The sequence below is a fragment of the Falco peregrinus genome, chromosome 3 (assembly GCF_023634155.1).
Source record: "Falco peregrinus isolate bFalPer1 chromosome 3, bFalPer1.pri, whole genome shotgun sequence".
In the NCBI taxonomy this organism is placed as follows: domain Eukaryota; kingdom Metazoa; phylum Chordata; class Aves; order Falconiformes; family Falconidae; genus Falco; species Falco peregrinus.
The window spans coordinates 83,486,691-83,509,623 of record NC_073723.1 but is presented as its reverse complement, the minus strand read 5'-3'; the positions used below and the strand labels follow the sequence as shown (position 1 = coordinate 83,509,623).

Below are 22,933 nucleotides of genomic sequence, written 5' to 3'. Positions count from 1 at the left end.
TTGCAGGCAGAAGGGTTCTCCTGCCGGGCAGGTCCATAGCTGGTTCCATGAGACAGTGAACCTATTTATAATATGGAACAAGGACAAGGCACAGCAATGGCTTAAATGTAATCAACACAGTGATCTGATTCTTGGACTGGTGCCACGTAAGTGGAAGCAGGTGGCTGGCACTTCAATGCAGGCAATGCAGTGCCAAGGTACTCAAGCACCAGAAAGTGAATACCAAACCCCAAAGCCTCTGTTAGCGATTTGAAATAGCTTCTTTCCCCGACACCCACCCTCCAAAAGGAATGTTCCTGGGTTTTCACTACAGATCATCTAAAAATATGTATGGTAAGTAGAAATGGATGTGCATGGAAGTGCATGGGTGGGCAAGTAGCTCCTAACTGAATTCAGAAGACACAAAAATGAATTCTGCAAAAGGTGAAAGAGGGCACAGGTGACCCAGGAGGAGTGTAGAGCAGCTGTCTGATCTTGAACGGATAGGCTTAGGAAAGCTCAGGTTGACTTTGAGTTGAATCTGGGAAGGGATGGGAAGAGCAGCAAAGGATTCTACAAATACCTCAGCAGCAAAATGGAGACTGCGGCAAATGTGGTCCTGCTACTGAACGGGCCAGGGGAACTAGTGACAAATGACATGGAATAGGGCAAGGTACGCAGTATCACCTCTACCTCAGTCAAACCAGCCTTCAGGAAACCCCGGCCTCTGAGAGCCATGGGAAAGTTTTATCTCTTCTTTCAGTGCTGTCTTTTCTTCCTGTCCTTGTGGGGCAGCATCCAAGACTTTCTCCCTCGCCTTTTGCAAACATCAGCCTGCTCCAACCAGATCTAAATGTCAGCAGTGGATGTGTATTACATTTCCCTGACTTGTCCTAGTAGGAGCAAACTAAAAAAGGCCACTGCAGATAGCAAGAATGTGTTTATTGCGTGAGCGCCGGCGTGGACACAGAGTGTAGCCAGGCAACAAGAAAACAGGGCATTCATTTATCAGACAGGGCGCAGAACAATCTCTAGATGTTCTTCCCTCTGCTTTGAATCAGGGAAAGCAATTTTTAAAAGTAAATGTGAAGAACATGCAAAATTTTGCACAAGGGAAATTTCTGTAGCAAGAACAAATCGGAAATAGGGGCTACATAGGCAGAAAGAAAAATTCAGATTCACATGACTGTGAGCCCTGACTCTTAACCTGCCTAGAACAGAACAGATTGCAAGGCAGTGGAAAGTCCTTCCAGTGTAGAATACACAGCATGTGAGGGAAGGGGAGGCAGAGTGTGCTGCTTGAGTCTAGAAGTTATAATAAAACCAGAATACAAATATTTCCTCAGAAAATCATTACATATTTCCCAGTTATTTGAAATACAGGAGTTTTCTGAGATGAAGGTAGTGTCTTGGGTGGGGTTTTATCCAGTCAGCCTTTTAGATCTTACAGGGTTTTTGCAATGTGAGGTAACCACAGGAACAGAACCACACCACTCAGTGGAAGAAATCTTAATAATAGTTAAAGTTACCTGTGTTTGATTTGTTTTTGTAGCACAAAATAGAATTGTGTAATGAAAGCAGGGCAGATTTAATCAGGAGCTCACTTACCTGAGCAATATTTTCATGTCAGCTTCACTCTGTGACTTTTAACTCTCATCCACTTTTTTATCTTCATTGTCCTGTGGTAAAGAGTTCTGCAGCTCATTATGTGAATTAAGAACTTCTGGGTTTTATATCATTAAATATTCTTTACTATTCAAAGAACAGTGAGTACACTTTTAATTCACTGTTAAAAAACAGTGAACAGTATTTCCTGTGCACCTTTCTCATGATAGCGTTACTGTCTATTATCTTGCCCTCACTTGTGTTTTTTTTCTAGGCTGAAGAATCAGGCTATTTAATCTTACCCTGTAGGGAAAACACAAAAAGCTGGAGGTCTTTTGTTGCCTTTCTAAGCATCTTTTCTAGTTCTACTTTCAAATTTGAAATTGGGAATTGAATCAGAAATGCATGAAGTATTCAAAAAAAGGGGGTAAATGTTCCATGGTACAATGAACATGGTAAAACGTTCCATGGTACAATTTTCTAGTGTTCCATACTTCTCATAATTTGTTCTTAATTTCTTTTTTTTTTTTTTGTAACTGTAACTTAGGATCTCATTCTTTAATAGTAATGTGCGGTTCAGAGCTCATCACTGAATACATCAAATGAAATAATTTCAATATTTAAGGTTCTTTTTCCTGATGTGCAACACTGCATTTATTAAAACTGAAAATTAGATTCAATATAGATAACTATCTATTCAGATTTGTAAGGGTTTCCTAGCACTCCATACAGTCAGCTCTCTGCTAACCTGAAAACTTGGTGTCTTTAGCAAGTATTGTCACTTCACTGTTCATTTTCTTCTCTGTGTCACTTAAAGATATGTTCAGCATTTATGACACAACCATTGCTCTAAAAGGCAGTTGAGTTCATTTAGTCCATGATGTTGGGCTCCATCTGTCATACCAGTCTTTAAAGGCAGAAAAGATGGTGTGAGGTGTTGGATTTTTGCATCTTGAAGCCAGTTCTGATTCTATCACCACTGCCCTCATCTGGTTTCATCGAAGTTTATTCTTCCTTAGTGTAGCAATTGGAAGGGGCTCAGGTTCAGATCTCCAAATCCAGAGTGGTGGAGATGAGCGCTTCTTGTGGTTTAACCCTGGCTGGCAACCAAGCCCCACGCAGCCACTTGCTCACTCCTGCTCACCCAGAGGGATGGGGAAGAGAATCGGAAAGGAGTGTAAAACTCATGGCTTGAGATAAAGACAGATTAATAGGTAAAGCAAAAGCCGCACACACAAGCAAAGCAAGGAATTCATTCCCCACTTCCCATGGGCAGGCAGGCGTTTGGCCATCCCCAGGACAGCAGGGCTCCATCAAGCGTAACGATTACGTGGGAAGTCAAATGCCATAATGCCAGATGTTCCCCCCTTCCTTCTCCATCCGCCAGTTTATATACTCAGTATGACGTCATATGATATGCAATATCCCTTTGGATAGTTGGGCTCACCTGTCCTGGCTGTGTCCCCTCCCAGTTTCCCGTGCCCCTCCAGCCCTCTGCTGGCAGGGCCCAAGGAACTGAAAAGTCCTTGATTTACTATAAACATTACCCAGCAACAACTAAAACCATCGCTGTACGATCAACATTGTTCTCACACCAAATCCAAACCACAGCCCTGCACCAGCTACTAGGAAGAAAATTAACTCTGTCCCAGCTGAAACCAGGAGAGCACTGCAAGGTGACCAGTACACTAATGTGCATATAGAAAGAGACAGCATACAATGTCATATAGCAATTAACATCACACAATTTTATTCATTGGCTATTTTCACCCAAAACGAAATCCCTTTGAGGCACACATTAAACTTCCCTGTCCTCCTGCATTACCCACCAAGTGCCCCCAGATCCTTGAGCAAAAGCAATCCCATGAACGGGTTGCCTTTGCCTGAGGCAGGAATAACCCAGACTGTTTTCCCAAGCTTATTTTTAAGGTCCACTATGGGAACCTTATCCCCTTCTACAGTATGTAAAAGCTTTGCTTGGGGCAGGGCCAGCTTGGTTGGCAGATCGTCTAGTGTTGACTGACCAAGTGGCTTTTGCTAAATGTGTATCCCAGTGTTTGAAAGTTCCACCACCAATTGCCTTCAGTGCAATCTTTAACAGTCCATTACATTGTTCAATTTTCCCAGAGGCTGGTGCATGATAGGGAATGTGACAATTTCCCCAGAGGCTGGTGCGTGATGGGGAATGTGATGTACTCACTCAATGCCATGTTTTTTGGCCCATGTCTGTGAGATTGTTTTGGAAATGAGTCCTGTTGTCTGACTCAGTTCTTTCTGAGGTATTGTGTTGCCATAAGACTTACTTTTCAAGGCCAAAGATAGAGTTCTGGGCAGTAGATGGGGCATGGGATATGTTTCCAACCATCCAGTGGTTGCTTCCACCATTATAAGCACATGGTGCTTGCCTTGGTGGGTTTGTGGGAGTGTGATGTAGTCAATCAGCCAGGCCTCCCTATATTTATATTTCAGCCATCATCATCATCCATATCAGAGAGGCTTTAATCACTTGGCTTGCTTGATTGCGGTGCATGTTTCACGTTCATGGATAAGCTGTGCAATAGTGTCCACAGTCAAGTCCACCCCTTGATCATTGAGTCCATCTATATGTTGCGTCTCTTCCTTGATGGTTTAAAGTGTCATGGGCCCATTGGGCTATGAATAATTCCCCTTTATGTTGCCAATTCAGATCCACCTTTCCCACTTTAATCTTAGCAGGCTGATCTACCTGCTGGTTGTTTTGATGTTCTTCAATGGCCCAGCTCTTGGCTATGTGAGTATCTGAAGTGACGTACCTTCACAACCAGGTTCTCCACTCAGGCAGCGATATTTTTCCACAGTCCAGCAGCCCAGATGAGTTTACCTCTGTGCTGCCAGTTACTCTGCTTCCATTGCTGCAGCCAGCCCCCCAGGGCATTGGCCACCACTCCTGATTCAGTATAGAGCTAAAGTACTGGCCATTTTTCTTGTTCAGCAGCTGCTAAAGCCGGCTAGATAGCTTTCACCTCTGCACCCCAGCTGTGGTGCAGAGCACATTTTTTTACATCTTGCCCAGTTCAGACTGGCCCAAGGGCCGCTGCTTGAACTATCTCCTATTTCATAGTTGTTATTTTGTTGATTACATCCTTTAGGATCTGATGACATCCGTCTTGCCCATTTATTCCCAAAACCTGAATCTCCTATTTAGGTCCCTTGACCTTATGGCAAAACCAGCTTTCAGAAGGATTTGGACAGTTTTCCTCCCCTTCTCAAAAACTTCTGCTGTGTTGCCCCACACGGTGATGTCATCAATTATTTCAGGTGCTCCAGAGCTTCACCCTTTTCCAGTGCAGCCTGGATCAGTCCATGGTAGATGGTGGGCAGGGCTGTGTTTCCATCCCTGGGGCAGTTGGTTTAGTTCTACTGTCTGTTTTGCTTACTTTTCTCAAAGTTGTCAGCCCCATTCTGATCACTGCAGTCAGGGCAGACCTCATCTTTCACACACCTTTTTTGTAATAACAGTTCCAGAAGATCATCTTTCCTGGTTGGGCTGTCACTCACCTTTATCAAGGAATTGTCCTCAATGTATTTCAGAAATCTCCAGGACTGCTTATACCCAGCCATCAGGGTGGTTGAATTTGCATACCAAGACTTGCATCTTTGTTCACTATCTTTGTTACTTATTATATAATTTTTAATAATTTGCTTGGTACAGAAATCAGCACTCCAGTTTCATGGGTCTTCCTGGAGCCCATTTTAGACATAGATATTACATTTGATGTCTTCAAGTCCTCGGGTACCAAAGCAGTTGTAAGCTAAAAGTCTTACATTGATTCATAGTTCAGCACTTTCATCTCTGAACTCCTTTGATATTATTGCATAAATAGCCATCCTGAAAATCTGTTGCTTTTCATTTTATCTGTATCCTATAACCTCTTTTAACAGCACTGTGGTTTGAGAGAGAGTTTTTGATGAGCGCCCCTGCCCATTCTGTGATGAGAACTTCCTTGAGCTCTTCCATGATGAACCTGGGCAGGGAGGGATTTTTTTTTTTTTTTTTTCTGGTGGGGCTTTATCTTCTTAATAACTTCTTTGATCATGTGCTGCTTCTGTGAACTGTCAGGCTTCCTGTTTGTAATAAGTTTGAAGAAAGATTTTTTTAGTAATGTTTATGGCTTTTGCAAATTGTTCTTCAAGCTCTTTTTGGTCTACAGTGTTAGGTTTTTAGATTCAACCTGACAGAGTTTTGCTCTGTTGTTTTCTTTATTTTGACACTGCTTTAGTTTTCTGAAAGGTGCTTTCCTCCTTCTGTTAACTACTTCTGCCTGCTGTTAATCTATGCCACGGTTTTGTTTGCCCTTTCCTTCATGGTTTGTTTTTTTTTTTAATAGGTGGTGTTCATTTGCCTTCTATCTCCAGCTAGGTACCCTTGAATGCTGCCTGCAAAACTTTAATGCTCAGCTGTCTCAGTTAGCTCCTTTTTATCAAGCTTCTTCATACTGAAGTTCCTTATTATGAAGCAGAACAAGCCGTAGTGGATTTGGGTTTTCAGTTGCTCCTGCAGTGATGCTGAATCTGAGTACGTTGTGGTTGCTATTCCAGTGCTATTTCTGCATGCTACTCAGGACAGAGTCTAGAGTTGATTCTGCACTCTTTGGCCTCATGATGAGTTGCTTCATGAAAACCTTGATTTGTGTCTAAAAATTTACGCTTGTTGCCAGGCTTCAGTGTAATGCGTACCCAGACTTTCTGAGGGTAGCTGAAGTCTCCCATTGCTGCTGCACTTTCTGACCTCCCATCATCCCTCTGAATTTGCATTTGGGGAGGCTACCTGTTGCACTGGAGAGGATGCTCATCTGTGTACCCCAATCGCTTCTCTTCCTAGATGGCCACTGGAGAGAGGTTTTCCTTTTCCTGTTTCTCCTTCTATCCTTTTTTTCTTTCTGTAAGTAACTTTGAAGATGATGTAAGGTGTCTCTCTAAACCTGTCTCAGTTTTCTTTGTGCAACACCTGATGATCAAGTTTCCACAGTTGCTCACTTTTTTGTTGTCTTCTCTGTTCCTACACATTAGCATAAGGAAAGCAAACCTAAGACTGAATCGTTTTCCTCTTTCTGCTCAGTCACCTGCTGCCACATAACCAAGACATCTCTCTTGGGCATAGTACTGTCCTGTAGTGTCCCTGAAGGTCATCTCAACAGATGCCTGTATCTCTTTATCTAATTCTTCAACAGTTCAGTGCTTTCACTCTCCCTCTGTAGGCATTTACAGTGAACTTTTCTGTCTCGCTCCAGCTGAGCATTCTCCCCAACTACAGTATATAATTTTCTCAGTAAAGGCCAAAAGATGCTTGCCTTATCTGCTCACTGAGGCACATAATCACATGTGATAATGAGATACTGTGCCCTTTCAGAGATACAACATATTTACTGTGTGACTGCCAGTAGTATTATCTAGTGCCCTCTCTTAATCCAGTCCTGCTTCCACTTGCATGTTTAGGTTGGGGAGCATACGTGAAACATGTAATGGGGGAAGTAAAATTAAAATAGTGTTGACTCATTGTTCTAAGATACGAAAGAAATTCCCTCTGTACTCCCTGTGCAGCACAATACATCTGCCTCTTGTGCACAGAAAGTAGCCAACCGACTGAAATTATTGGCTTGTTCCATTGTTTTAATTTATACAAGTGCATTTTCAGTTTGGAATTCATTCTGAACTGATTAACATTTATGGAGAACCTCCCTCCTAAAATAGATGAAACTTTGATAAGAGATGTTATTGTGGTGGGGACAGTGGGAGGAATTTGAAAGCATGCATTTTAAGTATATTCAGACTGTTACCAAGTCAGAATTGTTATCTGTGCTTTGCCTTGCATCACATCTTCATTCTCCCCTCAGGATTCTTGAGATACCAATCTCTCTTCATTAAAACAAGAAAAACAGCCAAGTGATTGAGATTCCAACTTGGCTTAGCACATTTGGAAAACTAGCATTCTTTCAACAGTAAGACATGACAACCTCCATCTACACTGGAAAAATGATGTCTGTTAGAAAGTAACTTTCAGCTAGCACAACATCAAACATGATTTTGTATATAATTTAGATTGAAATTAAAAACATTTATTGCACATGCATTACTCCATCCATTTATTGAGACAAGTTTGTATTTATTGATGCTGTGACTATTGTGTACTGGAAGCATTAGGAGGCATTTGATGAGTCACTGGACTAGTCAGTTAAAATGTGCTAATTTAGTTAACATTCGGTTAATTTGACTATAGAGGAGTTCACGGATATGTTTGGAAGGAAGGAATTCAATTTATGAATGCAAAAATCTTTCCTAACTGCCATTAATCCAATTCAGCAGTTTGTAGGCAATGAATTTGGGACAGTGAAGTAAGAGAAGATGAAAACGAGCAAAGACTAAACCTTTATGTCTTCCTCTTCCTACTTTTGCTTACTGGTACGATAGTTTTTATTTTACATGACTTTTATTTTAGGTGCTTACATATTCTGTTAATACAGCTGTGCTTTGAGTGTTCTGCTCTGACAGTTAGTTCCAACTGTAAGGGGGGCAGTCAGTGCTCTAAAATGAAGCGTATACCCATCTCTGTGGTACCCCTTTTTCCTTGTATAGTTTAGTCATTTTCTTTAATAATGCTATTGTTGTTGCTGTTATTGTTGCTATTAGTACAAGCGGTATCAGTTTATTTTTGAGGGAATGCATTATGTTCTTGCCAAAGGCATTTTTTTTGGTGCAGAAGAATTTGTTTTGAACAATTGAGTTTTCTTGCCTGAGGACATCAACCACTGTTATAAAGTTACCTAGATGTTATTTAATCGTCCCAGAAAAATGAGCAAAAAAATGTAAAATCTAGCTGGCATGCATTCATAAACTTAATTCTGTTCTGAAGTTTTGCTACTGTAATAAGTTTATAAGATCAGAAGCTTTTTCCGGTTAAGCATAGAATAGAACTTCTCATAAAGCTGCCTACTATGTTACCTTATTTTCAGCCCAATCACTTTGTGATCGTGTATATGGAGTAAGAAAGAGGCAGAAAAGATTTTTACAAATATAACAATTGAAAAAGTTTATTTTCCTCTACTCCCATTCATAGAAATAACTTCTTTTGCTTTATAGCAGAGGAAAATTCCAGTCTAAATGGTGGAGGTTACAAAAAGATGTGAAGTACCAAGAGTTAGAAGATTGTTTTACTAAAGGTCTGTTTAGCCCTGTTGATTAGTTATATTATGTGTGGTAATGGATCTGCATTTTCAGTGTATTCCAATCTATCATTTAAGACTAGGAACATGCATATATTTTTGCAAGATTGGTTAAAACCCCAAAAAGGTAAGAAGGTATGCATCAGAGCCAATACTTTTAAAAGCTAAAGTGACTGTGAGAATTTTTTTTTCTCCACTGAACTGATTTCTGGCAAATGGAAATCATCATGAATGAACATGCTCACACTGGATTTTAAGTGATCTGAAGAGGGCAGCATGCAAACTACTACCAAAAAAAAGTGCAGCATCAAAGCAAAAAATTGACACAAATATATGATAATTCCATAATAAAATAGTATGATTTTAATATATATATAATATAATATGTTATATATCTCTAATATATACACCCATGTAATAATTTCATAATTCTCATACAGTGAATATGAGATTCAGCTTTTTAGGTTTATTTGTTTCTTCTCTTTCTCAGTGGAGCGGGTGGTCCTTGCTCGCATGCAACTCACATTGAGATCTATCTGCCATATCTTGCTATAGTATAGATTTTGTGGGATTAACTGGAACTGCTTTCTCACAGAACTGCAACTTTGAAAATAATTTTGGATTAAAAAAAGAGGTCTTTAGCTATGAATGTTGTTTGGAATAGGGAAAAGTGTGAGGAGGAAGGAGCAGCAGAGAGAAGCTGTTACGGGCTGACTGCAGCCCCCCATTCCCCATCCCCCTGCGCTGCTGGCAGGGAGGACGTACAGGAGTCTGGAAGGAAAGGATGAAGTTGATGCTTTGAAAAGGTGGTGGTGGGGAAGTGGTTTAGATTTGCCTTTGTTTCTCACCATCCTAGTCTATTTTTAATTGGCAATAAAATTAATTTATGAGAAAGCAGCTGGGTGGGCATCTGGCAGCCAGCCAAGCTGCCTATGTCCTAGCATGCTTTTTAAATATACACACGCACTCTTCTTTCTGTCCCGCCTTCCCTCTGCTTTCTCCAGTAACTCACAGATTAGAATTAATATTAAAAGTATCTGAATTCAAACCACCATGATTAGCACAGAATACTGGTAGCCTGGATGAACGTTGCCAGAAATTATCTAGTACTATTTCTAAGAACATGGCTAAGGGAGAATGCATTGTTTTAATCCATTTTAAAAGGTATATGGTCATTGTCCTTGGAAAGACCTGGCATTGAGACAAGGACGTATTTTATGTTACTGATGTGAAGTTCCTTTTCTGCTTGAGGAATTGGTTGTGTGGATTCTCAGACACAGTTAACATGCAGGCCAAAAGGATGTCTTTACCTGAGTATTAAAAATTAGGATCACTCAGTTTCCTTTGTCACACAGAGCAAGCAAGATTTGCTGACATGCCTGCTCCTTGCTTGTAAGACATTTTGTGTGTTGTAAAGCTAAAGTATAGGTATTCATCTCTTCTCTTTAACATAGACTCAGATCCTAGTCCTGCAGGTAACTCTAGGTAAAGCCATGATCTCTCCTTGAAGATCCCAGGCAGTGTAAGACTCCGCATGCTGGGAAAGAGTTGAAAACTCAGGTCTAAAGTGTACTTCAAGAGGAGTTATTACAGGAAAGTTTGGTTCTGTCTGAGTTTAGATTTCAAATACTTTTCCTGAGGAGGCAATAGCTTTGCTTCGCTGCAGAATCTTTTTAAATATGTGAGTTCTGTCTTAGACATTCTGTTTTCAGAGTGAAAGAAACATGTCTGTAGATGCAAATTTTACTATAAGTCTTGGGGGCTCTCTGAGTTTTTGTGTTCCTTTAATTTGGGTAAAAGAACTGAGGAATTTCAGTAGGCACTGAAAAATTTCAGTAGACATTCTCCATTGGAGAAAACCTCCACTGAAAGGAGCAGTTACAGAATCTGCATGGAGACTGACAGACTATTCAGAATGTCACTATTAAAATCTCACAATATCATTCAGAAGCACAAGACGTCTTATTTCTTGAACCCTGTGAATTTTCGTTCGGCTGCTGTTAATACTTAGAGCTTCTTAAGTGTGAGTCATACTAAATATTGTGGAGAACTGATAAGCAAATGTTTGTCCCATTGAATTGTTTTAAAATAAAACATATTCCTCCCTGCACTTTGAGGCAGATACAAATCCTGTGTTGTTTTTTCTGTGAAGTTTTCTTTTTGTCTTTTTACAGAGATAAAGATTATCCTTTTTTTCCCCTGCAAAAATACTGAGAAATCTTGTTTTGATATACATTACAATTAAAATAGAAAATTAATTTTGAGGTTTTTGAGCTTTCTGACTTAGCAGCTTTGTAGATGTGCACTCAGAATAGCCTGATCTGAGTTTCAAACCCATTTCACTACTCACAGGAAAGAGCTATAAATGAATGGTCTTTGGTCTAATTCTAAAGTTCTTTTAATACTTCAGGCATATGCTAAGGGGATTTCCTGTTATAAGCTACTGTGCAGAAGCTGTCCCTTTTCTACAGTGGATATTGAGAATGTTTACAATTTCTAGCCTTTCTTCTGCTCTTCTTAGACAAAACTCCTTTGATTTTGGGAAGTTTTGCAATAGTAAAAGCTTTGGGATTTGGAACACTGACTTCAAAGGACTCACTTCAGCAGAAAAAGCACAGGAGAACTTTCAAGAAATAATTCCTACTAATAAAAAAAATTTTGGTACTTTCTGTTTTTAATGGCAAACTAGTATCTAATATAAACCACTGTTAAAAAGTTAAGAGCTATAACATACACATCAGGTGACAGATTGTTAATAGGGTATAATTTGATTGGGGAAAGCTGGTGATATCTGCAAAAATAAGAAGTAAGAGCCCCATGGCTGCATAGAAGTGCCTTATTAACAGTTGGATGGGGCATCCTATTGAATGAACTTTATTTACCATGGTTTTATAGTTACCTCCACTGAGCTTACAGTTTCTGGGAGAAAAATACCACAGTACAGTATTGTTCTTCCAATGTAGCAGTCAGAGTGTTTCTAAACCAAGAAAAATGGAAAAGAGGTTACAGGAGGAAGAGTACATCACACAGCTGGTTCAGAAATAAATTTCTTCAACTGGGTTCTCTGTGTAAGATTGTTACTAAAATTTCTGTGTGTCACTGAAATTTAGGAGATACTTTCTCAACATTTTTCAAAATTTCTCAACATTTAAGGGCTCTGAGTCTAAAGGTTGGGTAGGGCTTCCTACAACTATCCTATGTCTGCTGAAATATGAGGTCAGCAAGGAGGGAAATACGAGGGAAAACAGTTGGAGATGAACTGTTAAGAAATTATGATTATAATTGTTTCAGTGACTGTCTGCTTTTCCAGTCTTCCTTGTCAATGTAGAATGAGGTAAACTATATATAACAGGGGTATTTCTTCCCTCTAAGCAGCTGTTCTACTGTCTCTGCAAAAAAGACCAACTATGATTCATTTGGATCTCAATGTTTGTCTTTCAAAAATTACGTAGAAATGACCCGCTCATTTCAGATAGCTAATACTGGGTTGCCAGATGTCACTGACCGTCACTAATTAATAACTTGAATGATGTTTAACACGTAACCTGGAAGTGAAAAGCGCCATGCATCCTTGACATTACTCCAGACCATTCACTTTTGTCAAAAAAAAACCCCAACCAAAAAACAAAAAAACAACCAAAAAAATGAAAAATGAACTAACATTCAGGCTTTTTCATAGCCTCACCATTATCTCAGATCTTCATGATGAAACTGTGATTTCCATTGCAACTGAAGTACAATATGTTTTCTTGAAGACTTTTCCACATTATGAGCAGATTGTCTCCTTAGTCCTGATGCTCCTGTTTGTCTTTCTCACCCTTGATTTCTGTATAATTTAACAGTGTAGCTACACTCCAGTGATTTTCCTAGTATCTATAGATTCAAGCTTTCCTGTTTAAGTAAGCATCTTTTGTCTTTGTGTTTAAAGAGAATTTTTCCTCAGTCTGCTCAGTTTTTTGCCTGTCTACACAGTCACATTATTATCTGTCTGTTGATGATGCTCATGTATGTGCCTCTTTGCTTTTTATTCTTCTCCATATTATTGCTGTTTTTTGTCTCAGATTATTTTAGTGATTGACAAATTAAATCCCATTATGTTAAAGCAAGCATAACCAAACCAGAAATTACTTTGTTTCTTCTTTCCCTGAGTGAACTGTCAGTCAAGCTGCCCTCAGTCCTGTTGCCATCTCTTGGGAAATTTGGTGGTGTTTTTCTTACTTTTTTCCATTTTGTCCCATCCACTTTCTATATGTCTTACGTATCTATGTGTTATCCTTAAATGGAAAGAAAAAACCTCAATGTTGATTTTCCAAAATCACCTTTCTGGTCAATTAATTTAACTATAAGAATGTAAAAAAATCTCATGTTTGTGTCTCTTTGCTGTTGAACCATTTATTTCTTCACCATCTTTTCAGTGGACAAGCTGCATAAATTGGTGGTTCTAACATTTCTTCTGTCATTATCATTCTACTTTCTCTCTGATTTCATCTCTCTAAAATCTTCATACCTTGATTTAGTTGCATGTTTAATGGGAAAATATGTATGTTAGAGTTCCTTCAACAAATTTTGTCTTTTTGCTGTCTTATAAGATGCCATTTTTAGGCTCACTTTTCAAAATATTGTTACTATTGTAATGTCACTGTAGTGTTTTCTCTAGAACTATAGATGGGAATTACTACTAACAGAATCAAAGCTGCCATCCTAAAGCCTAATGGCAAAACTATTTGAATAAATAAGTAAAAAAGACCAAGGGAAATGATAATAAGATAATAAAATTGTTATGCTGTTCCTAATGGGACAATATGTACAAAATTATACATGTACCTATAGGAATGCTAAGATTTTTTTTTTTTTAGTCTCTGTTATTCAGTATAACTTAGAAGGTTTTATAAATTGCATCCTCCACCGTATCTCTCAGAATCATCTAGTTTTGTGAGCTCATATCTGGAAGCTATACTATAGCTGTCTTTGACATCCCAGGGGCAAGATATAGTGTGTTGGCTGTGCCTCTCAGAAATTCTTCCAGGAGGAAAGTCTTGATTTGCCACAAAGTCTGCTGAAGTGTCATACCTTCCTTGACTGACTGTGGCTGGAAGGTAAGGAGGGCTGATTTCTGGGCTAATTCTTTAATCCCGCATCCTACACCATCACGGCTGTCTTGAACAGCAAGTTAGCATGGCACAAGATGGCCCACATTTCGGTGCTGCCTCCTCTTTCCCATTTCCATGTTTCTTAGCATCAATGAGCAGGTGTACAGGAAAATAAACTTCTACTTGCGCCTGCTTAAGGTCCAAACCAACATTTTGTGGCACTCCAGTGCCAGGGGACTTTTTTCCACTTAGTCTGTTATTTAACCTAGGAGGGTGAGGGGTATGAAATTACATTGAAATATCTTTCACTTCCTTGAAATAAAGAGAATCCTGACATTTCTCATCAGCACCTAAAACTTTAAAACACTATTTGTAAAAAAAAATAAATGAAATGTTACTTTCAAAAGGTCTTGGAGCATACTAAAATCAATCTTATTTGCCAAAAAGCAGGAAACACTTTAAAACTCAGTATGTTAACACAGATGTTAAAGCTTAAAGGATTCACATCTAATTTATTCAATACATTAAATTTACTATATGTAGTATAATTTCAGAATGTGCATTAAAACTATGTTATGAAATCTCATTCCTACCTGCTGAATGGCTGCCAAGTTTTGTAATGCAAGAACATTTTGTTGTTTTACCCCTTCAGCACAATTCTGCATTCAGTTTTTAAATGTCCATAAAAGCTGGAAAAGCTTCAAAACACCAGATTGGAACATTCAAAACTTTGAAAGTCATGGTGCAATGTTTTTTTTTTGTTGCTTGTTTGTTTGTTTGTTTGTTTGTTTAATAACTCTGGGAGCAGGACTAAAAGCCCTAGTTCTGAACACACTCAAGTTTTGGATTGTTAACTTCCAGGTTTGGAACTGCATTTCCCTCTGTAAACCTGTCTCTGTTATAAATAAACCAAATGGGTGTTTTGTTACATTTAGAAGTCTTTGGAGGAGACAGAGGGCAATGCACAGGTGGATAGGTAGGTGGCAGTTGTGAAAGTTCAGTCTTGGGCAGACTTGTATCATTAAAGTCAATACAATAGCCCAACAATGAGGGCTTGTGAAAGTCTTAATAAGTCTAAATTCTTCTATAATATTAACTTTTTTTTTTAAAAAAAAAAAATTCAACAACTATTTCTATGCATAGTCAATAAAATAAGCTAGCTAAAACTTTGGCTGCTTTGTGCTTTGGCAGAGTATGTACTTCTCTCCTCAATTTTTTTTTATATACTTCAGACCAGTGTATTTGAAATAAAATTAAGTTGACATCACCTCCTTGAAGCCATATAAAACTTCATATATTACTTGGTTTAAGATTGAAATTATATATCCATCAGGGGGTCTTAGTTCTTATTGAATTCCAAACCCTGGAAAATTCAAGCATGATTTGATGTTTATTTTCATATATTTCACACTGCTTACTTTATAAGAAACTGTAATTTTCTAAATGTGGATGAACAGTAAAAGCTGGTTCTGAACAAATGAAAACACACATAATGTTATTCCCAGGAGAACTGGCTGTTACATGTGGTAATTGGTGGCAAGAGACTGCAGTGACTGTAGCCAAATAGTAAAGTTGTCCATACGGTGTTGGACTTCTTGTATGAAGTGCTGGCTATTACTTCATATGAAAGCCTAACCAGGTTGCCTTTAGCCCCCAGAAACCAGCTTTTCCTTTTAGGTGAACTAAAAGCGAAAGCTATGTTAAAGGGAAGTCCCTTTTTAATATTTTACTGTGGGTTTTCCCCCAGAGAATGATCATTCTCTGAAGTTGACTGTTTGTCAGGAGCCCATTGGCAAGCTAAGCAGGTCCAGCAATAATGGCTGCAAGGATAAGGGGTCACAACTCTGTGGAAAGCAAGGAAAAGGGTTCCTGTGAAGTATAGAGAGGCATAAATCTTTCTTAAGTGGCTTTACATATTTGCTGGAAGGAAGGATGTCATTATACCGAAGCACGCCTTAAAATTTCTGGTAACCATTGAAACCACCACTAACTCTGTGGCTGCTAATTTGCTGCTAATGTCTTGCTGGTATACTTCTCTTTGGCTACATTCTTTGTGTTTATGATTCTGACACTTTCTTTATGGCCTCTTTAAACTCAGCTTTTGGACTCCAGCATACACGTTCACTGAGAGCTAATTAGACAGGCTGCAAGACACCCTCGCCAAACAAGTCACAACATTTTGAAGCCATTCCATTGCTGGGCTGATGCGAACAATAAGGCAATATTACTCATGTTTGCAGACATATATTATTATGGTTATTGCCATTATACCCCAACTCCCCAGACTATTGTTTAAATACATGATATAAGAGATGAAATCAAGCAGATAATGAAAAAGAAAAAAGGAAATATCATGTAGTTGTTAATTTTTGGCATTGTGTAATTAAACCATCTTCTTTAATGTTATTTTTGCCAGTATCTAATTAGCAGAGCCATCTGCCTAAGAAGTGCAGGACCATCTGTCTGGAATACTGTTCTGTTCATTTTTTGGTTCTTGACTAATTAACTTCTTTCTCTATGAAATGTAATAGTACATTCTGTTTCTATACTTTAAAGAGGTTCATATATAGAAATACATATGAATACATACCTGTCTACATGCATATGTTATGAGTATATCATATATATGTTATGCTATAGCAGCATAGTTCTTCCAGGAGATCTGATTGTACTTGGTTACGTGTGCAGCTTCCACTGCACGTGAAAGCCAAGTGGTTTTTGTTGACCTGTAAGTACAACTAATACATACCTCACTTAACACATTCTAATAGACCAGCCCTTTCTTGACTGTGTTCAAATTTCAAATTTCCTGTCTGCATTTACTAATTGAAGTTATAATTGTAGAAAGGAGGTATATTAAAGTAAACTACTTAGTGTTTTGGTTATTATTTTTCCTTCTGTATTTTGTAATTTTTTTAAAAAAAACATAGAATAATTTAGATTGGAAGGGACCTCCAGATGTCTTGCCTGGGGACTTAGTTTGCCACTGCATGTTGGGCATGAAGAGAACGCCTTGACAGTTACTTCTTAAATGGGAGTGACATGTGAACATTATTAACTGCTTCTACACCTTTCATGATTTTCTTTTAGTGTTTTTCTAAGGTATTTGGATAAATCAGTTTAGATTGTGGATTTTCTTTTGGTTTCCATTGGAGCTAATTTCTCTGCATTTATTTAATTTGTTTGCTGAAGGTACAATAGTTTAACTTTTAAGCAAGACTCTTATAATTCATCCATTCAAACAGAGAAGGTACTGAAATACATTTTTTGTTCAAAAGAATATGATTAATTTTAATACTGTAAATTTTAACTTAAAATAGGTGGGTGCTCTATGTATATTTTTCTTCATTTGGAAGATAATAGTTTCATTCTATAACTTGACTTGGAATTTGTTTCTTCTGTGGCTGGAATTTCTCTCCTCCCACTACCCCTTGAAAATGCCAGGAGCGATTTCATCTGAAGTCTTTGAAACACTGTACAAACATCAACAATGTAATGTTTACAACATTGTTATAATTATTTACAATTCAGCTTTTACAAAAAGATGCCTGCCATCAGTTTGAAATGTGAGTTCAAACTTAGAGTTGTGTGCACTGAAGTGATGTTTCTGTTCAGTCTGATTTTATGTCAAACCTGTGTGGAGCTTGGTGGATTGTGAGTTTTTTTTTGTATTGAAGAAAATGGTATGTATTCAAAAGCGAACAGTGACTTCCTCATCAGAGTGCACTGGGTCAAGTTCAATTTGTACCTGTCAAGTTCAGTCTTTAGAGTTGGCCACACTGACTTTCACAGGACTAAAAATCTCACTGCATATATTTTGCAGTGCTTTACTGGTGACTTATGTAATTAAGGTTTATTTATGTCTACTAGAATGTAGTTATGCTGAGGATTGGGAAATTAGAAACGACTAAGACAAGGCTTTAAATTTATAGAGGTCCTTGAAAGACCATATTGATAGCAGGAATTGTAAAAGCCATGCTGCTGTAAATAATGTCAGCTTGCTCAGAAGCAGACTGATGTGCTACCTTAAACCCTCCTTCTTAACCAATGCAGCTACATTCGTTGTGGAGATGCATAGCAGTAGCTGATGCACTACCTGTCCTTATTTTCTCTAGCACTAATATTCAAATCCCTGTTTCCTCTTTCCCCAGAGCAAAGAAACATGAGTGTCTATAATTTGGTTCAATGAATTTTGTTCCCAGCTTAAGCAGAATTATAATATTAATTAAAACCAATGCACAGACTGCTGAGGGTTGTATTGTGCCATGTGAAAATTGGAACTTCTTATTCAGAGATGTAGGAAAGAAAAGATCCTAACAGCATAAAATCTAGCTGTGTAGGCCTTCGTAGTGGATCAAATATCCATCATGGTATGCATGTCATATTTTCACTGCTTATCTGAACTTCATGGAAGTATTAGCAAACGGTATCAAGCAGGAGAATATGACAAGTTAACAGAAGCAGTAGATAACAGTAACATCTTTAAGTAAACATGGGTTTGTGCTTGCCTTCTAAAATAACGCAATCTGTATGTGTCCATCTGGTCTTTCAGAATTAAAACTTTACAATCTTAATATTCTACTGACAAAACCCACATTGTTAGTATTCTGTTGGGAAATATTTTTTTGTCTTTGTGTGCTGAAGATTCAGGACACATTTTTCTTCTCTTTTTTCCACACTGAAATGACATTTAACTTGAGGAATTTTCCTCCTATCTCCCCCTGTATAAGTAGGCTGTGTTGAATATCCGCATTTTCACTTTGTGGGAAACTCCCCCAAATTTCTTCAAGATTAGAAGAAAAAAAAATAGCTATATATAGAAATGTTGTCCATACCCGCTGTTTTCATTTATTTAGTCAGCAACAGGACATATGTATGTGTTACTGAACTCTGCAGGAACCTTAGGGACCAGGGTACAACAGTTTGAACTACTCAGCTCTCTTCAGATGTGTTTGTAATGTACTTCATTTGCAGGGTGCTTTGTTATCACCTCCTCCAGCAGTGGACCCCAGGGTTATAGGACTATAAATACACTTGATTTCAAAGATGGCACTTAGCTTTGTCACCAGTGTGTCTGCATTTATTTCTTGTCCAGACAATATTACTCCTTTGGCATATGTTGTTGTGGACAGGGTTTTCCCAGGGAGTTTGCTATTTGGTTAGCTTGCAAACTAATTTATTAATATATAGTTACAGTAGTTCATTTGGATTCTTGTACGTACTGTTAACTATGGTGTCCAGAAATATTACATAATGTATTAATATTTAATATCTTTATTTAAACCTACGCATTCTCAAAGAGAGAAAAGAAAGTTTATTTTCAGTTACGCTAATAATGGTATTAGTGGTTTTATGATGTGTGGCAAAATTATTAATATTTAAGATATGAGAGATCTTCAGCTAAGACATTCATCCCATCTAAAAGAACGTTTGACTAAAAGCTGACAGTCTGTGATTGTTTCCAACACACCACTTCTGAGCTAAATTAATACTGGGTGTGCCACTGGTACAGGGTCCATCAAGAGCTATATATCTATATTGCCATGTTTTTTACTGTTTGATTCCTTCTTAGAAGTGTGGCAGTTAGCAAGCTCCTTAAGGAGTCCATCCCTCCAGGGATGATACCTGGCTTTGCTAATGTAGTGATGACTGTTTTTCTTCACCTCTTACCTTTTTTCTGAAAAAGTGTATAGGCTGGGTCTCTGCAATCACTTGGCAGAGAACAGGGGAGCAGAGGGGGAGAGGCAGTCCCAGTGGTCTGTCATGATCATCAAGATTAATGAAGCTTTTGCCTGGCTTGTCCTAAATTTTACTTGCATTATTATGTGCTTGGAGTCCCCAGATTCTTCAAGCATGATCTGCTGGCGAGATCTTATGTATGCTTTTCTCAGATTTTATGGAAATCTTGAAGAACTCCCACTTTTGGCTTCTAAATTTCCCATCTCCAAAGTCTGTTGATTTTCTTTTCCAAAACTTTAAGCACCTAAGAAATGTACTTAATTTGCTTGAATTGCGACATTTTGTAATTTTTGCATTTCATATCCTTCTCCTTCAAATTACTCTTTTACTATGGACTTAGAGCCAATTCAAAGTTTGGTATTTTGTTACTCAAAATTGATTCACTAATAAACATTGACCTTTAATGACATCTTTCTGTCTTCTTTCTTCCTGCTGTTCATGGTTGAATGTTCTTCTCAGTTCAGTTTTGGCAAAAACTTCCCTTTAGTCACCTGTACTCCACTGTCTTTCTGCTCTGACCTCCTACTGGTAACTCTTGCATTTCTCCAGGCATTTGAAATTTTTTGTATTGTTTATAGGTGATATATTCACTATTAGATACTTTTATGTAGTGCCATACAACATATAGATTCAGTGTGTCCTAATGGTTGCTTAGGAACTTATGTTCGTCATCCAAAAGCAGTCTTTTGTACTGTGATCTTCACTATGGACATAAATTGCTTTTTGCATTACAGAATCAATAGAGTTAAGTAATTGCTGCTTTTTTGTCTGACACACAGTTGCTTTTTTATCTAAGTCGGTATGAGATAACTTTCCTGCTGCTAGATACAGTTTGCTATAAACGCTAGGGTCATTCACAAGTGGATTCTTCCAGAAGTTTTCAGTATATTCCCTAATAATGCTGTAATCGTTCATCTTCAAAAGTAAATGCTATAAATAGGAAGGTTTGGGGTGGAGGAAGAGAAGTAATGACATTAGTTTTCCTAAGTCTTTTTTTCCTGAAATGAAAAAGCTTATACTTGGACTTGAAACACAAATCAAAGAGTACTACATAGTATACTCTGAAGACATTTTCCCCCTTAGTTTAAATGGGCTTTCACCCTATTATTTTTATTAATTATAGAGTCTGCTTGCTATTAATATAGTCTCCATTAAAGACAGGTACAAAAGATTACCTATATTAAATCTGAATGAACTGTCTTTCTTTATTTCCTGGTAAATAAAAATGAAAAAGCTGTGGTTTCAATAGTTAAGCAATAGTAGTTAGTTGCGAAATCTCAATTCATCCGGATAAAACATGAAGTGCTTTGTGGCATTTTTACCTAAAGAATATGTGGATGTGCACTGTCGAGGTGAAAGAATGCAGAATGATTTAAAATGCACTTTAACTACACAGCATATACAGGCATTCCAATATGTACATGTGCTGGCACATAAACACCGAGCACACGACCTGCTCCACTGAACAATAAAGTTCGTAAGTCATAGCTGTTGAATGTTTAATATGGAAATAATTGGAATTAAATCATGCAGTGAAACTGTAGTAATGCAGACTAGGCATTACAGTCCTGGCATAAATTGGTTGAAGCAGAGAGACAGCTCAAAAATGGGGATAAATTGTTTCTGCTTTGCAGTGCTCCATTTCACTGTTGTCTTGTGTCTGCCTGTTTCTTTCTCTGAACGGATGTTTAGTGATGCAGTCATACCTCGAGAAACTAAAATCTCCATTTGATGCTTGAGATAAATATTGCAAAAAACACAACAGGGCACACTTTCCCATGGTTCAAGGTCTCTCAGCAGAGCTGACCTCAGATACTGTTGTGATGCAGCCCAGATCTGCTGGGGAGAAAAGTTCAGGCTTTCTTTGTGTTCCTGACCACTTACTTTAATAAGACTCATAAAAAAGTGGCTAAGCAGCATCAAATCTGACTGTGGTTATTTTTGCTGTAGTGGTAGATACAGTTAATCACGAGGACTGTCAGCTTGATTTTGGATTAAGACATTGAAAAACCATCAAGAGCAAAACTACATTCCTAAAGAGATAAAGCATATAAGGCAGTTATGGATAGAATCACCCACAGCTAATCATCAGTATGCCTGAAGCACATATCTCAAGCATGGGCTTAGATAGCTCTGAGGTTTGTATTTCTGTGTTCCCCGCATTTCTAACTAACTCCTGTTGGTTGCAGGCAGTGGAATGGCAATGTGATGAAGCTACTAAAAGAGCCTGTTACAGTAAAGGTAAATCAAAGGTAAGCACGAGACAAGTGTTCTGCTTAAAGAAAATGTATATGTTAATAGCAGGTATAATTCAGTGTATAAATCTCTACCTTTTGCAATTTTACTGTCTCCCTTTCTGAAGAGGGTTGTAGGAAAGGAGTCTTGACACTGATGTGTAAGCAAAGGAATAAAAAAATAATATAGAGAGTGTGGGGTGAGAGTTCCAGTCAAGTCATTCTTTCCTGAAATGGTCAAGAACTTTAGTTTCCAACAATTTGCTGTTTTGACTCTACAACATGTCATATGTAATGGACTGTATTCTCATTTCATTTTCAGTTCTGTAAGTCCTAAATAACTGTGTAATTACTTTGTAAAATCCTCAATTTATTTCCCTGTGTATTAGATGTGATTTTAGGAACTTTTATATTTCATATCTACAGTACTATACAGAAAATACTAGGAAATTTACTAACTTTTTAGACATGGGACTTGATATATTTTTAGTATTCAGAACTAATTTCTTATCTGGTCAACTACACTTTCTTTTATTCAGCACAGGCAAGTGTCATGCTGAGATGGAACCTCTATCGATGCAGTGTTCTTTTGTGGTTGTCCTAAGCTGAAGCTAGTTATCAAATTAATTATTAAAGCAGTTAGAAATGCATGCAACTTATGTTTGTAGATATTATAATGTTTAATGATTAAAGTTAATAGAGTTAAAGGGAAAACCCATCAACAGCAACAACTGCATAAAAGCACACTTGCTTTCAGGACCCACATTCAGTAGAACATGTCAGATGTGTCAGCATACATTACTGATGTACAAATATAAATAAAAAATCTCCAACCTTCAAAAATATATTCCAAAAGCTTATACATCTAGTAGAGGAGGAGTCTCTTCTGCATAGTTGTCTAATCACTGACTTTTAAAATTCTCCCACTGAACAGTTCATTTCCAGCATTTTTACTGTTTTGGAAAATAAATTTGCAATGTACCATTGGCTTATCCATTTCTGTTTGAAATTAAAGAGGAAGAATATCCTTACCTCAGAAGCAGGCCCACGTTAAACCACAAGGAGAGAAAAAGACAGAATTACTTGG

General features: G+C 37.9%; 1 protein-coding gene across 5 annotated transcripts in view; it reads left to right on the top strand.

Annotated features, from left to right (window-relative positions):
- SEMA5A (semaphorin 5A) overlaps positions 1 to 22,933 on the top strand; it is a 350,500-nt gene that overhangs the window by 169,823 nt on the left and 157,744 nt on the right. For all 5 annotated transcript variants that reach the window (XM_027789946.2, XM_055799844.1, XM_027789947.2 and 2 more), the window contains exon 6: positions 21,802 to 21,864. In XM_027789946.2, coding sequence (XP_027645747.1) covers positions 21,802 to 21,864 — 63 coding nt within the window. The remainder of the gene's footprint in view (positions 1 to 21,801; positions 21,865 to 22,933) is intronic.